At 41.9% G+C, this 16,713-nt stretch overlaps 1 protein-coding gene across 2 annotated transcripts in view; it reads right to left on the bottom strand.

Moving 5' to 3' along the window:
- Positions 1-16,713, bottom strand: part of ERBB4 (erb-b2 receptor tyrosine kinase 4) — a 525,424-nt gene that overhangs the window by 233,160 nt on the left and 275,551 nt on the right. For both annotated transcript variants that reach the window (XM_056496724.1, XM_056496723.1), the window contains exon 3: positions 5,522-5,708. In XM_056496724.1, coding sequence (XP_056352699.1) covers positions 5,522-5,708 — 187 coding nt within the window. The remainder of the gene's footprint in view (positions 1-5,521; positions 5,709-16,713) is intronic.

The following is a 16,713-nucleotide window of genomic DNA, read 5'->3' as shown; positions in this document are numbered from 1 at the left end:
TCCCTCTCCTCCTCCCCTCTGGCTAGTCACAAAGCTGTGCTGGCATACAAATCTCTCCGTGGGCAGGGCAGCTCCAGGATCCAGGAGAGGAGCACGCCTGGGCAGTCCCAGAACAGAGAGCTCCTGCAGCAGCCCTGCACACAGAGGGGCTGAAGGGATTTAAAAACCAATTCCTCACTCCTCCATGTATCCTAGCAACCCCTCTCCGAGGTTACAGATGCCATACCTGGCACACCTGTTGCACAGCCAGCCTGAGGCAAGTTACACAAGTTATCGCTTTCTTCCCGGCTCGTGGAGGAATGTGGCACTTCACAGAATCACAGAATCACCACCTTGGAAGAAACCTTCAAGATAATCGAGTCCAACCCTGCCCTAACACCTCAACTAGACCATGGCACTGAGTCTTTTTTTAGACACACCCAGTTATGGTGACTCCACCACCTCCCTGGCAAATCATTCTAATACTTTATCACTCTTTCCTTGAAAAACTTTTTCCTAATTTTCCCTTGACACAGCTTGAGATGTGCCACAAACAGTGCTTTTTTTCCTGGCTCATGGAGGAATGTGGCACTTCACAGAATCACAGAGTCACCACCTTGGAAGAAACCTCCAAGATCATCGAGTCCAACCCATGCCCTAACACCTCAACTAGACCATGGCACTGAGTGCCACATCCAGTCTTTTTTTAAACACACCCAGGGATGGTGACTCCACCACCTCCCTGGGCAAACCATTCCAGTACTTGATCACTCTTTCCGTGAAAAACTTTTTCCTAATTTTCCCATGTCCTCCCAGGAAAGGTCTTGCTGGCACAGGCTTTGTGGTCAAGGCAAGAAAAAGGGGGTGGCCTTCATCCCTGACACAAAAATGCCTGGTGTGCCATCACTCCATTGCTGGGCAGACATCCAAGCACGATTTCCAAAAGAATTTTAGGTCCAAAAAAAGGCACAGTGAACAAAACTTGACTCCTCCCATGCCCTTCTCTCCAACTGCAATAAAATTACAGTAAATGAGCTTGTTAGGAAAAAAGACAAAAACTGCTTGAAAAGCAGCCTTTTTAAGGAGTGATGCCACTCCAAAGTACACTATAGCATTTTCAGTTTCCTGTTGGGGGAAAGTAATACTGAAAACGTCATAGAAAAAAACCCATCAAACATCAAAATTTTGCTCTGCAGAAAAATAAAAACCAAATATGTAAAATCAATTACATAAATCTGTTGAAGGCGAAATTTACAATTTTACAAAATTTACTTTCTACACCTGTGAAAATGTTCCTTTTTTATGATTCTCCTGCTCATCAAATTAGATTTCCTTTGTTTGGCTATCACTGATCAAATAGCTTAAGCTGCAATATCCATTTCTCACTTGAACCTCAGTTATCTTAATTTATCATCTCTTAATTTATTCATCTCATTCCTGGAAAACAAATGAAGAAAACCCCTAAATATTTTGCTGTGGGTTTGCTTCTTTTTTATGTTATCACTGCTAGGTCCACTTCATTCTAATATATTCAAAGAATTCAAGGGGTGCACGGAGCCTGCTGTCCTGGAGGCCAATAGGGAAGACAAGGTTGTCACTGCTCAAAGACACATAATTTGCTGTATATCTCTCTTATTCATCTTCACTGTCCTGGTGTGAAGGACAGATGTCTGCCAATAAAGGCAGAAGCTTCTCTTTGAAATGGAGAATGTAAACTCCCTCCCTCCAAATTATTATAATTTTGAAATTAAGGGGCTCTCAGGCAAAGATATGGGAATTAGCAATAACAGTTCTTTACTAGGAAAATTAAAATAGAAATACAGCATTACAAAGAACAATCCCAAAACCCTGCCAGAGTCAGAATCCAAGCTGACACCCGTCAGTCAGTCAGGGTGTTGGCACAGTCCCATTCAATGGTGGCTGCATCCTCCTGCAGGGGCAGATGTGGTTCAGCTGGAGCAGTGCTCCTGGGGAAGGTGCAGTTTCCTCTGAAGCTCCAGGGATGATGTGGAAAGGTCTGGCTTTCCTCTGGAATCCAGTGGAAAGAAGGTACCTTGGTGTCCAAAATCTCAGTTTTTATCTGGGTAGGAAAGGCTTGGCTGCTCCCCTGGCTGGAGCATCTCCCAGTGGGATGATGGAATTTTATCAGTCACACAGTGGGACTGAATGGGCCAGCAGCAGATGAAATCTTCCTGGAGGGAGGATGGGTTGTGGAAAGATAAAGATGATTGCCCAGCTGGTTTAAAGATGGCCCATTAGCAGATAATATGTGCCAGGAGATCAGGGTCACTGCCCCACCTGGCTCAACAGATGGGGACAGAACACACACTGCTGGCCACATCAACCCAAGACATTCACAGAAAAAATGTGGGATCCTTCCTAAATGATTCTGAGTTACCCCTCTTTCCCCTCTCTGGATAAATGCTGTAATAGATGCAGCCATGAGGTTCCCTCTCTGTTTGCAGCCTCCAAGTGTGAGCACTGATGGTGCTGAGGCTGACTGCCTGGGGATGTGCAGTGACCTGGGCCATGACTGCAAGGAGCTGGCACACCTTCTGCCCCAGCACCACTCACTCTGCTCATCTCAGGCTGAAGAATACAGCCAGGATGTCAAACCCTGCTTTTACATCCAGGATGTCAAACCCTCCTTTTCACTGGGAGGCTTCTTGGCAGCTGGGCCTGCACACTGAGATGAGTCCAGCTGAGATGGCAGCAGCCACTTCATTAGTTCAGTGTCAGTTCAGTTTTGACATGTTTGTGGAACCATTGACTAAGTTTTTACAACAGGATTTTTATAGCTAAGTTTTTTTGCAAGTGTCACATGCATTTCAGGACACAGTGCTGGGCTGAGCTATACAAACAAAACTCCCTTGTGGTTTGACAGACATCATGAGTGAGAACTGGATCATGTTTTCTGTGTGAGATAAAACTAACTGCCTTCACAGCTGTCATTTTTTATAGTGCAAAGGAGGAAATTCAAGCATTTAAAGTTACATTTAAATATGAAAACTTGATAGACATATCTGGCAATAAAAACACAGCTGTTAACAACATATAGAAAATACTGCAGTGGTACAGCACAGGAGACTGAAATCCTGTGTCTGAGGAGAATCTGCAGGTGAGAACAGCCTCCTCATTTATTTAACACAGGGAGTAGGGCTTGTGTTTGTATACTGTACAGCACTAGGCAGAAATACCCTCAGGAGCCCATCATCCAGCACTGCACGAATGAAAAACAGAATTTCCCAAACTCCTGTGAGCAAGGCATGAGCCTGGAATGACAATTCTTCACATGCAAGGCAAGAGCCACGTTACATTTTACTCAAGTGGAAGAGCTGCATGATTCAAAGCCAGTCTCTTCCAATCTGCAGTGGACTTGCAGAACGTGAGCTCACGGGGGCAGCTTTAGCAGCTCACCATGGTTTCTGGGGTAAAACTAAAAACTGGGCTCAGATACAGCTGATCCATCACAGCCTTGCAGCATCACCCACTCCCACACCCAGCAGTTATTTTCCTGCAGCTACTAGTGCTAAGGATGTGTCAGGAAAATTAATGAAGTGTGAAGATGCTGTGGGGAGAGCATGCTCAGCAGGAGAGGGGCTGTGGGCTAAAATAGCCCAGTGCATCTCAGCCAGTGCACAAAATGGTCAGAGAACAGCTGCTGGAGAGACTCATGGGGCACTGGCATGTTGTCTAGAAAACATTAAGAGTATTTTCAAGCACACACTGGCTCACATTCAGCACACAGAAGCTATTTTAAGTGCTCCGTGGAGACAAGCTGGTGTTATTAGGGCACTTTTCTTCCAGAAGACAACAATTCATTTCGAGTCCAATAATCCATCAGAGGCCTTTGTAAACACCTAAATCAGAAGAAGTGGATGTGATGATCTCATGTTGGGAGAGATTCACAGGCTGCTTTTCTTAAGACACTTAAAATGAAAATGAAACCACTTGCTGGGCACCCTTGGTGCTGTGTCTGTCACGTCACAGCAGCTCCCAGAGGTTATCTCTGGAGTCTGGGAAACTGCCAATTGGCACAGGGAAGCTGGTTAAAGAAGAAAATTTGAGCAGAAGCCTACAAGGTAAGTTTTTTTTACCCTACTGAGCAGCAAAGCTAAATGAGCCCTAATAGAACAACTCTCACCTGGCAGAACCACCTCAGACCCAAAAGGAAAGACTTCCATCACCTTTTGGCCTTGGCCTCACCTCTCTGTCTCAGTTTCACCCAGCCTCGTGTCTTTACAAGGGATTTTGAGACTCAAAGACCAGAAAACATACACAAAGAAAGAGATAATGCTGTTATCACCCAATGCTGTGGCTCTGTATGATGTGAATGCATAGACAGCCACAATGAACTCCCTATGTCAGAAAGGTGGGAAAAAATATGGGAACAGAAGAGGAAGAAATTGGATTATGACAGTGACAGAGTGAAGTGTAGTAGATGACAGGGATTTAGAGACATTTGGGAAGCACTCTGATATTGGCATGATGGTCTCAGTAAAGAAAATTGTCAACAATATCAGAGTCATCCAAAATTGGTTTATTTTGTAAAATATTTCAGGCCTTCTTTTCCTTCATTTTTTTGACACTCTTGCTGTTCAGCCAGGTGAGGCAGAACAGAGAACTGTAAGCAGCCATGCTACTCTGAATACTGATAGATAAAAAAAGCAGAGAGGGAAGGGTGCCTAAATATAGCTCAGAAGGCTCCCACCCCTTCATATTGAGGTTCAATCTTCACAGCCAGCTCAGGTGAGTGATTTTCAGTCATCTTTCAGCCACCAGCAAATACAAGGCCACATCAAAATTACCATTTTTGGGTAGAAATTACCATAGTTGATAGAGGAACCAGGTATAAATAAAATACTTCCAGTGAATTCCCTAAGAAGAGCCACTGCCTGCTCTTTATTAAGTTACAGTCCATTGATATTTAGCAAGTTTTAATCTCCCAAACCACTGACTCTGGATCCTAAGACAGAGGAAATGAATTGTTGATCTACCCCACAGCATGAACCAGCCCTGAATTTACAGGCAAACTTGAAGCTGTGGACTTTGCTTACATTTTTGGCTCAAAAAAATAAGCACTTTCCTCACTATATGTAATGCACTATTTTTGCTTAGAAAAGGGAGTTCTAGAATTAAATAAATCAAAGATGCAGAGGCACAGGGGATGCTAAAGCTAACTTGGCAGAAAATACCCAGCACCTGAAGGAACAGGTGTGCAGTAATCAAGGATCACAAGGAAACCAACATGCTTGTGATATCAACACCTAAAGAACAGTTCATGCACTCAACAACTGTTTTTGTTTCAAATATGCTCTTGCCATGACTCTCATGGGCAACCTTTGATCATTATGGAGAGAAATACTTCTGTGAACCAAAAAAAAATGATGCACCAACAAACCCTTCAGAGAACACACAACTGCCAGGCTCTGGTGGTGTCCTGCAGAATGCAAGTGACGGAGAACACTGGGGAAAATACTCAACAAGCTCATTTTTTTTTTTTCCTTGCAGCTAATCCCCCGCATTCCCACGTTCCACTCACCCGTCAGGTTCCTCAGGCCAAGCTCCCTGAGCCCAAAGTTGCCATCCTTCCTGTAGTTGAGGAAGATGGCCAGGGCGTAGCGCTCCTCGTAGAGCTTGGTGCCGCGGACGATGCGCAGGTTCTCCAGGGGCAGGTATTCAAACTGGTTCAAAGCCACCAGCACGTAGCCCGTGACTTCTCGGATAGACTGAAAGGCAGAAATGAAGCAAACACATCAGGCATGCTCTGTTTTGAATTGTCCTGAATTTCCCAGACAGTTGATGCTTTAGGACAAGGTGCTGCTACCCGCGACAAAAAAAAAAATAAATAGACACCCAGAAAACAAATTCTGTTTCAACATAATGGTTTCAAGCCCATTCTTGTTTTAATTTTAGTGAGTTTACTGGAAATAGTTGTTAAAAAGTTAAAAATGAAGGAAACAAAGAGGGAGCCATTTTTATCAGTTTATTGAAACTTGAATGGAAATTCACTCACTGTAAGGTATTAAGGATTCACAAAAGGATGACTTTGCACACCCAAAGCAGAGAGCAGGTCAAAGGCTTCTGCAGTACATGAACAGAACCCACTGGGGCAGTGCCACAGTTCAGATGAGATTGTCTGTCTGCAAGTAACTGTGTGTATTTCAGGGTAGGACATAACATGGAAAACCTCTGGAAGAGCTCACCATCAAACAGGAATGGATGGCAGACAGAGGGGCCACTTTGGAAGAGGAAATAAAGATAACACAAATTTATTAACACCCATTTTGTGTAATTTCAAATGGAACTCATCAGTGAACATTTGCAAAGATTCATCTCCAAGTTTCATCTGACAGTGCTGGAACCATCCACTCCCATGTATCCCAGCCTCCAATCAAAACTGCTATCCAAACTTTTAGCAAAATGATTGCTGCACCTTTGAACTGGCTGAAATCTTTGTTGGCTTTAGATAAACTGCTCAATAACCCTCCTGCTCATATTCAGGAATTAAATACCTGGGCTGGAAAGGGAAAGAAAAAACACCCCAAAAGCCAGTAACTAGAGAAACTTTTTCAAAGTCCAAAGGATTAACAGAACTAAGATGTTGTTAGGAAAAAAAAAATACAGAACCCCTAAAATCAGAGAAACATCCTCCCTTAGAAAATAAAGTTCATTGTAAGGAATTGAAAGAAATGGCCTTGAAATATGCAAATTCCTTTGAAAAATGTCATTTCAACGCTCACAATGATCCCACAATTCTCAGCAGGACTTGGCACAGGCTGAAGGATGCTCCTGGCCACATCCTGAAAACAGAATATCCATGTTGGAGAGGGTCTCCTGAGTCTGTTTCTCCAAGCTCACCCAACCCTGTGCCTGCACCCACTGTACCCTCGTGTGTCTGTGTGCATGTGCATATTTTAACAGCTGGAAATTGATGCCCTTACTTGTGTGCTTAAGTGGCTGCCCGCACTTTTCCCTTCCCTTTGGCAAAGTCGATACCTTAAACAAAACACTGGAAGAGAAATTCTGCTCCGAGTGACGTGCCCGGACTACAACCAACAAGACGGGGGACTCCAGTCGATACTGTAATAAAAACAAGCCGGCAAGTAACAGCAGGCAGAGAATTCAATGTGTCGTGTCTGTATCATTAATAAAGAAAGGCAGCCATGGATTTGCAGCACCAAGGACAGGATCCTGCTCTGCTGCTTCAGCGATTTCACATTTAAGTGTGCACGAGCCTTTTAATTAGGCTTATAAAAGCCTGCAAGGTTATTAATACCTGTTTGTAAGGGATGATTTCTAGCCCACAAAATCTAGGTACTAGGTGTCCTTCTGAAGCCAGGCATTTGTACTCAGCTGAAAAAGCTGTGGAGCCATTTCTTGGCATTTAAACCAAGCCCAGTGTCCTGACAGGGCTCTGATGAGAACCCAGGTTGAGAACTACGGTTCAGCAGCTAAGTATTAAATGTAGAGCTGCATTACACCCTGGGACACTGATTCCATTATAATCAGAAGCTGTACAGCACTTTCATGATAGCTCTTTGCCTTCAGACATTTGAGCTTAGCCAGTTTGGTCAGGAATTTGCTTTTCTTCATATGAAAAAATTTCTTTAAGCTGGCTTTTTTAGTGTCTCCTCAGAATTCAGGAAATGCTTAAATTACACTCGTGGCTTCAGTTTCTCCACTGATATTCTGGGGATACTGTGATTGCTCTAATTAATTTAAATGGATGTTTAACTTGGAATTGAGCGGAAAAAATTAAAAGCAGTTCCAAAATTGCATCTGAACAGGTCCTCCCTGCCAATTGTTGTCACTTATAACCACATTTTCTATTTTTAGGGTATGTCTTACTGCCAAACAGCAATTCCACCTGAAAGGGCTGCAATTCAGCACAGAACTGAAATGCCACACACACACACACACACACAGAGCAGCAAATCTTCATTCCCAACTTGGGAAAAAAAAAAACAAACAAACCCAAACAAAAAAAGGCTAAAACAAAACAAAGCAATAGTCCACCAGAGAAAATGACCAAGTCCTGTTGCTGACAATTGTGAACTGCCTCATAAGCCCAGCACTTTGTTTGGCTTAACCAACTGAAATGACAAATTATGGCAAGTATTTTAACAAACCAGAAGGTTCTTTGCACTATGACTTCCACCATGTTGCAATACACATTTATTTGTTGGAGACACTACCATGTTCATGCTAGCAAAATAAAATTATGAAAATAAACCCAAAAGGTTTTCTGTTTTCCTAGGAAACAACCACCTGACCAACGAAATCTAGTAGTCTGATATATTAGGACAGGGTTTCATTTTGGGCTTAAATTCAAATAGGAATGAAAAATGCAGAACAATAACCTGCTTTGCAGGATGGTTTCTGACTGGTTTCTGGTTTGCAAGGTGTTTGCTGACCAGTCCACCTTGTAAAAAATGCACTGGGAATGCAGAAAACATCTCAAGTTTCGGCCACTCCTGGCCAACTCTGTCACTTTGCCAGGCACTGCAGGTTTTAATTTGACTCTGGCTGAAAATGGACACCTGCCCACTTGGAGCTCACTGCCAGCCCTGCTGGAGTCACTGCAAAGGTGCCTGCTGGCTTCCATACTGACTCACAAATCCTCATGCCAGAGGGGACCAGCAGCCAGCTCTCCTCCCCTGCACCTCAGGCCAAGGTCAGGCATGACTGGGACCTCTCATCCCCTAAATTCAAGGCTGGACACTTTCCTGGGCAGGTATCCTGGTCACAGACACACTGATGCTCTGTTTGAGCTGCTTTGCTCCAGCTCCCATCTGTGTTCCAAGAAGCTGGAGTGGATTCTCCTGCTGGGGCTTGCAAGTACTACAAAAACACATTTCCCTCATGAAATGAGTCTGTCCCTCAGGAAAGACAAAAAGGAAACTGAGCCTGTTGAGCATCAGCTCCTGGGTAAGGACAAGCTTCCAGCAAGAATCAATCCTTGACATAACTAATGCCTCATGAGCTGCTTAAAAATCCACACCAAACCCAGGGTCCTGATATATTTAAAAGAAAAAAAAAGTCCTTTATCTCCATTTTTAGACAGGAGATGAGCACTTGTACTCCACAGTTTGCTGTCCCTGTGCCCAGCAGTGTCCTGCACCCCAGGAACAGCCATGTTATTCTATGAACCTGTTTCTTAACTCTATGAGCCCCAACATAGCCAATTTTTTGGATTTTAAACTTAAAAATAGCTACCCTGAGATAAGAACAGAGCCAGTGAAGGTGCTGCCCTCCCCAGGAGTCCACCCCAAGATGGGCAGCCCTGCAGAGGGTGAGGAAGAAACTCAAAATGACACCAAAAGCAAAAGAGTTCTTCCTGGAGGTTCTTTTTCAGGTGATGAACTGTAAAAACGAGCTCTAGACAGCCCATTCCCTTAATTACAACTAATATCAGCTGAGCACAGATGAAGCACTTGAAGCTCCCAACAGCAGAACCAGAATTATCCTGTCAGCTGGGAGTAAATGAGAGTAAAATTGTGCCCTGGCATCTTAAATCGTCCTTTGGTTGGAATCAAGCGAATCTGAGCGAAGCGGAGCAAAATAACAGCGAAAGCTTCATCATTCCTCCCAGAAAAACAGATCAATGAACGATTAGGGAAGCTGATGTTTCTTATAAACACTACCAAGGCTTCTTAACATCCATCAGGAAGGCTGGGCTGTGGCAGAGGCACGGAAGAGAACTCTGTTGTGGGGTTTATTTCAGCTGCAGACACATTTATCCAGCCACTGAACCTGATCTGGTGATGTCCCTGCTGCCTCTGCTGGTCAGACACTTGTCCCCAGCACAGAGTTAAAGCAGCAAAAACCTTCCACAGGGGTCAGCTCACACCTGGGGGACTACTGGCAGTTAATTCTCTTTTAAGGTGTTTTCCCCTTTCCCATAAAAACAAAGAACATTTTGGTCCACTTCAATCTCACTTGAAAGCACCAGCAAACACAAGTGCAGGAGGGGAGGATGACCTGAAGAACAAGTGTGTTTAATTCACAAACATTAAAAGGGGACCTGAACAGAGTATCTCACATTTTGGGTTTTTTTTGTCAATTAAAAAGTATGCATTTAACTGGCCCAGTTTTGAGGAAACCAATTTTTATTGCTAGAAAAAAACCCCACAGTACAACAAAGTCAACACCTGCCTAACTTTAAATAAGTTCAAAAATTCAGTCAGGCATTTTTGTGAGCATGCTGGTAACCATCAGTTAATTTTCTTTTTTTTTTTTTTTTCCCCCATACATTTTTACCCATGCAATACAACACACCTGTCACTGTCAAAATTTTAAAAATAATGTGTATTGAATAACTGTAAAGTAGTCTCTAAACAGCTACATAACTTGCAATTCTAACTCTGGGAGAAACAATACCAAGAAAAATGTGGAAACAGCAATTCATGGAGCTCAATTAGCTGTTCCATGCATTGCTCATTGAGGTTATAATTTCTAATGACACTGAGATTTTCCAAGCAGTTCAGGTATTTATGGGATGCAGCCTTTGCCAGCTTCTCCCAAAGCCCCATGTGTAGCATGAGAAATATGTGGCACCCACTGACATTCCTCCTGTCTGAGAGGACACCCCATTAGAGACTATGTCAGAGCTAACCTGGCATCCACATGAGGAATTCTGTCCCACTACAAGCTCATGTCTTGATTCCTTCCACCCTGTGCACCCTTTAATTACATCAACACTTGTGAAATTGTGATGTTAAGCCCTCCTGAGCACCAGTGGTTTTCCAGGTACTTTATACAAGCTTCAGTAAAAATCCCTTAAGTTTGAGCACACTGATCAATACCAGAACTCAGCTTGTAGAAAACATTTTCTAGTGCCTGGTCAGAAGCAAGCAGTGTATTCTAACTAGAGCTGCCTTGGCAGCTGCAGAAAGATTGTTGTCCACAGCACTAAAAATGAAATTTTTGTTCAAATTGGTTAATAAAGAAAAAGGATCTTCTGGTAGTCTTTCAATTTGTATTAGGGTGTATTAACAGCAAAGGAAGGGCTTGGATTTGATTTTGTTAAGAGCTGTACCTACACTGTTGAGTGCTGCAGAACCAAACTGTGATTCAGTTATTTATGACAGCTGGTAGGAACTTTAACTCAACTTTAACTTTAACTCACATTTAACTCATAATTCTTTGGTAACATGCTTACAAAACATCCTGAGCAGCAGATCAGTGACCTGAACACTCAATTCCCTCAGCTCTAAAGCAGCAGTCACTCAGATGCATCTTTTCTTAAGGCCACTGGAAATTTGTAAGGATTTTGCTACATAATTTACAGAACCCACCTTGGGAGTTGTTGAACTGAAAGCTCTGTTTTCTGAATAGCTGGTCTTTATATTGCATTATTCCAAAAATGGGACTTTTCATACATTAAAATAGGAGGATAAGCTGTGCAGTTATTTATTTACTGAGCTTGATGTAGGAAACACACTGTTGTTTATCTGAGGTAAGTTTGGCTGTGTCTGAGCTAATATACATTACAGTACAGTCTAGGGAGGTCTTGAAAGAAAAAGAAATACCAGTCTAGAAATGTTTAAATTGCAGGCAATGTCCAAATCTGGCATTTGGAAAGAAAGGTGATGGGTAAAAACATGGGGAGCCTTTGAAATATGTACTTGACTCATGTTTATAGTACTGATGAGAAAAAAAATTGGGACTTGGAAAAAAAAATTGTGTGGGAATGGGAACATTAAGTAGAAATAGACAAATAACAGGACAAGAAACTCCAAGCATTTTGCTTTCAAATTCTGAAATATAGTTTCTAATGACATACCCAAGTATTCTGTCTGCTTAATACTTCTTCAACTGAAGCTCAGGCGTCTCTGCCCACTGTTCAGTTGAAAATATCATCTGAACAGAGAAACTGAGCAGGGTTACATCAGTATCTGAGAGCCTTCCCAATGGTTCCAGTCTAAAACATAATTCCTCTGTTTGTTCATCTGCTTAGAAGTGTCTGCTTAGAACTTTGAGGTGCCCAGGCTTGCTGAGAGCACACAGTAAATCCTAAGATGTTTATATTGAGCAACATGACCCAGACAAAGCCTGCACTCTGTGACAGCCCCATCTTCACAGCTAACATCTGTCTGTCCTGAGAACACTGGGGAAGACACATGTTCAGCCAGCCACTAAGACTTTTTTACAGTAAGACTCTATTACCTGATTGGCCTTCAAGGTATTTGCAGCGTGCTTTCCAAAAGAGTTTATTGTAACATCTCCCAAGGGAAGGCTTAGCCCTAAATGAGATTGAAAAGACTACAATGAGAGCATTATGCTGTTACAAAATGCTTTACCACTCAGGCTGCTCAGTAGTAGCTGCATTTTGCAGACACTCAAACCACATCAGCTTATAGCTGCCCAGTTAGAGAATTTCCAGCAGCACAGATTAATGCCTTTTGCTTTCTCTGCTTTTGGGAGCTTCAAATCCAGTAAATCAAAGTTTCTTTACAGGCAACATAAAATTGCACAAACTGCTACTTCACAAACTAAATAATATCAACACTGTGGAAGGATTTTTGGAAAGTAATAATCACATGCAAAGACATCTTTTTTTATCAATTTCCCTCAGGGAGACATAGGCTGTGAGAAGCTGAGTGCATTCTAGGGTCTCAGGACATTTTCACTGAAAAATCCAACCTGAGGGCTGTCTTGTCAAACCTTCATGGTCACATTTCCACAGGCTGCACTGCCACAGGCATCCTGAGATGTCAGTGGGCTGAGCCAAGGGGGTGTATTTATTTTGGCAGGATTAGGCATCCCATACCAAAGAAGAAAAGAGCATTCAATTCCTCACTGTGCCCTCAAGTTTCTGCTTGTGTCTAAGCTGAACTAAGCTGCTTACCTGGTCCTCTGGCTCATGAGGCTGGTTGGAGCCCATCTATCCATTCCCAAGGGAAGAAAATGGAAGAAAGGGAGGAGGAGATGGATGCTCAGAGTCTCTCACAGCTCAGAAGCACTCCTGGCTTCTCCAGCTTACAAGCTGAGACAGCCCAAAAAGCAGAGGTGAGGAAGGATCCCTTCCCCAGCATGGGTTTGAAAGATTCAGGTGTCTGATCAGAAGTCAGATGGAAGAGTTCCCATGACAAATGGGTGGCCAGAATTGCACACCAAGGGGCCTGTGAACATCCCAGGAATGTTTTGTGGTCATTTACTGGAAAAAGGGACCATTATTTGTTCATTTGATATATGGTGAGTGACAGGCTTTGTACATCACATATTGTGATTGCTTTTTTCCTACTACATAGCCAGGCTAGTTGGAATGAATTGCAGGAAAATCTATAGTTAGACAAGTAAATTAAATGCATTTATTAACATTTTTTCAATCTCTACTGTGGAAGCAACAGGAGCTCTTGGCTGTCACGATTCCCTCTCTTTGGAATAATGCAGAATGAATTAAACATCCCAGAGATCTGGTACAGAGGTGGAGCTGAACAACAGGACTTTTCTATTTTTTTTCTATTTAAACTGCAGGTGAAGGTGCCCCACCACTCCTGCAAGCAAAAGGCTGCTTCTATTTCTGGACACAGGAACTGACTACATGGAGTGAAAATGTGTTAACCTTGCCAAATTTCAGCTCAACATTCTCAGTCTGCATTTTTGCAAGGAGCAAATAGCTGGCTGTCCAATCCTGGAAAAGCAGTTTGCTTATTTTTGGAGAGCTTTGCTTCCCTTTTCCAAGAAAATAAGTTTCCTAAAAACCCACTTTCAGTTTGTTTCATATGTGCAGCATCCACTTAATGAGTATTTTAAAAGCATTTCCTGGGAGGAACCGACTTTATTGGTGCTCTAGGACATTTCTGCACACTGAAATTAGTGAATATTGGAGTTGTTAACTGTTCCTGGTTTCACTGAAGAGGAGAATCTTCATTCAGATATTGGATTTTAGCAACTCTTATTTCTAGCTGAGCATATATAAACACAACATCTGAGCTCAACATCACACCTACCTATTGAAACTGTTTCAGCCTTTTTAACTCTAATCTTTTCAAGAACAGAAACCCTGAAGAGATTCATTAATTGCTAGCTTTTGATTAGGTTTATTTCCATTTAGATAAAAAAGTGAAGAGGCTCCTTGTTACTAAAGCTGTGTTTTTGTTTTGTTTATCTGGAAGCTGGAGAATAACTCTGTTATTCAGGCTTTAATAAATTGTTATAATCTTCTTCAAGGATAGTTCCATAATTTATAAGATGTGAGCAATTAGTAAATGATCTGATTTTCAAATTCAGAGGTGTACTTTGAGACAGAAATGTAAATTCCACTTTTTGAGGTTATACAGGTTGCCAGCAACCAGGGAAACAGCCTTTAATCTGCAGTGACTGCTCTAACCCTAAAATAAGATTTTCCTCTACATTAATTCCACTTCTTTTCTTCAACTAAAAACTTCTCCCACTCATTGCATTTTCTGTGTGTTTCTGAACCAAGTCAGACATACAATCTTATAGGAAATAGGAACTTTTAAAATCATGCCCAGAATGACCAGACATCTTAAATATACCATTATTACCACATGCAATTATTGCAGCAGTGAACAAACAGTGGCTTCTTAAAAGTGCAAAACCACCTTTTTTTGAATTACAGGTGAATTTATGGAGTGAAGTGTTGGAGAAGTTGTAGAGAAAATTATTTCTCTCTTTTCAAGACACAGGGGCAGAAAAAGACATTTAGTCTTGGCATTAAGAAAATCCTAAAAAGGTTAAAAATTAAGACTTTGGGGAAAAGGTAATTTTATGAAAGGAAAAAATGGGGCACAGGGCAAGAGATAAGAGAAGAAAAAACTCATGATCAGGAATGGGGAAGAACAGATCCAGACACCCATCATTCTGGCACTATCTAATTTCTGAGTGCCTGAGTTTGCAATTTTACTGCTTATTTTTATATCATTTTGTTCTTTTTTTAGGGGAAGCATGGCAGGAAAAGTGTAATACTCTGTACAAGATATAATTTCTTTCAGTACTCATCACCAGCTAATGACTGGACAAGCAATCTTTTGCCAATAACTTTAATTAGAGGAAACTTCTATATTTAAAAATGTTCCTTAATGTGCTGAACCCCACAGAATAGCTTGTTGAAGGAAAAAAAAGCAGAGTGGTTATTGTCATAGCTAAGGATGGAAGAAAGGCTCAGTCATTAAAGTCATCACAGAAACAATGTTATTAACTACACAGGAATAATCTCAAGGAAGTTCTGCACTGACTGACAGTGATGAAATAATGCAGGAAGCTCAAACCAGGGCATCTCTCCTCACCTGTTTTTATTAATACCCTTATTACCTTTCCCTGAAAGACAGCTTTTCAAGGGTTCTTATTGTGCTTAATATTAAATCAAATTAAGCCTGGCATGTTGTCAATTCTGTCTTCTGCACCCCAAAAGAGAGGGTGCTCATCAGGAGCAGTCCAGTGGCCAGACTCCCAAGAGTCAGGGACAGCAGGAAAAAAAAATGCTCAAGAGAGAGAGAGAGAGAGAAAAGGGAGTGTTGAAGGACCCAAATACATCAAAGGGCCAGCCAGCAGTGGTATTTCATTGATATTAACTACTTTACAGTCTGTAAACTCTGCAGAAAGTACCAGCTGCTGTGAGCCAGGACCATCAAAGGTCAGATTATCATGAAATCATTACAGGAGAGGCTTTTTTTAGTTAGCATATAATTGCTAAACCTAAGCACACTCCACAGAACCAATAGGAAAATGAATTATTTAAATACTCTTTTTTAAACAAATAGTATTACCATTTTAATTACATCAGTAGTAATTTAACTCTAAAAGGAGCCTGAGGATTTTGCAGAATTAGGCTTTGCATCTTTGGAGTTTTCAGAAATTTCAGAACTTCTGCACAACATAGGTGTATGAGTTTAGCTATATATGGCTTTTTACATATTTACAGATTCACATACATGTTTTTTAAAGGTTTGTGTGTTGCATTCCTGCAGAATTTCTTGTCTTCAGATTTTTGGCTGTCTAAAAATGCAGTCCTTAGGTAGTTTCCTCTGCATGCTGCTTGCTGTGAGATAAGGGGGAAATCCTGGCTCAAATGACAGGTTTTTCTCAGTCCTCATTCTCCCAGCACCCAGCCTGGCTTGAAAGCTCAATTGGCAGCTACAGCACCAGGTTTAAGTTGCATTTCTGGCTCCAAATGACTTTTCTTTTCACCCAGTTCTCTTCCACTTGTAGCTACCAGTGCTTTTGAGAGGAAACTGGGAAAAGAGAAGATAGCAGGTCATGGGTGTTTTACTGCTGGAGATGGAGCAAAAGCTCCCTGTGTCCACACACTTCCTAAAGTCCCACACACTTTCAGATTGTGCAGTTCTTCCCACATTGCTCCATGGCTTGCTCACCCAATTATTTTTCTCCTCCCTCTTTTCTCACCTGGTGCCACACAAAAGAAGACACTTGGACTTCGACCAGCTCATTATTTATTCCCAGCTGCTCTGAATTTCAGTAATTTCCCTGCATGATCCCATGGGTTAAGGTGTTTGCCCTTCCTCCCAACTCAGTCTGCCCAACCTGAGAACTCCCTACTAGATACACCAAACACACCTTTCAGGCCCCAAAAACATCTTCCTGAATTAATAAATCCATTCATTTTTCTCAAGTCAGTAATTTCATTTGTTGAATAAATTAGTTCTGTGAATATTAAATTGGACAGTGTAGATTCTGATCCTTTGAAGTCAATAAGCACAATTTTCCAGGCTTTAAACCAAGCAGGGTATGCCCAAAAACATAATT

Source organism: Oenanthe melanoleuca, chromosome 7 (genome assembly GCF_029582105.1).
Source record: "Oenanthe melanoleuca isolate GR-GAL-2019-014 chromosome 7, OMel1.0, whole genome shotgun sequence".
Lineage (NCBI taxonomy): Eukaryota > Metazoa > Chordata > Aves > Passeriformes > Muscicapidae > Oenanthe > Oenanthe melanoleuca.
The sequence above is the reverse complement of the archived record's forward strand: the minus strand, read 5'-3'. Positions and strand labels throughout refer to the sequence as shown.